Genomic DNA, 241 nt, shown 5'->3' on the forward strand with positions numbered 1-241 from the left:
AGTCAAGCGGGAGCCCGGCGAAGAGGACGAGGCGAAGCAGCTGGCTCTGGCCGGCCTCTTCCCCTACCAGCCACCGCCGCCGCCGCCACCACCACACCCGCACCCGCCGCCCGCGCACCTGGCCGCTCCGCACCTGCAGTTTCAGATCGCGCACTGCGGCCAGACCACCATGCACCTGCAGCCCGGCCACCCCACGCCACCGCCCACGCCTGTGCCCAGCCCGCACCCAGCGCCCGCGCTC

At 75.1% G+C, this 241-nt stretch overlaps 1 protein-coding gene across 1 annotated transcript in view; it reads left to right on the plus strand.

Moving 5' to 3' along the window:
* CEBPA (CCAAT enhancer binding protein alpha) overlaps nucleotides 1-241 on the plus strand; it is a 16,828-nt gene that overhangs the window by 539 nt on the left and 16,048 nt on the right. Inside the window, exon 2 of the mRNA XM_027768072.1 lies at nucleotides 3-237. Within this exon, the coding sequence (XP_027623873.1) occupies nucleotides 3-237 (235 nt within the window). The remainder of the gene's footprint in view (nucleotides 1-2; nucleotides 238-241) is intronic.

The sequence above is a fragment of the Tupaia chinensis genome, unplaced genomic scaffold, assembly GCF_000334495.1.
Source record: "Tupaia chinensis unplaced genomic scaffold, TupChi_1.0 Scaffold145396_1, whole genome shotgun sequence".
Lineage (NCBI taxonomy): Eukaryota > Metazoa > Chordata > Mammalia > Scandentia > Tupaiidae > Tupaia > Tupaia belangeri.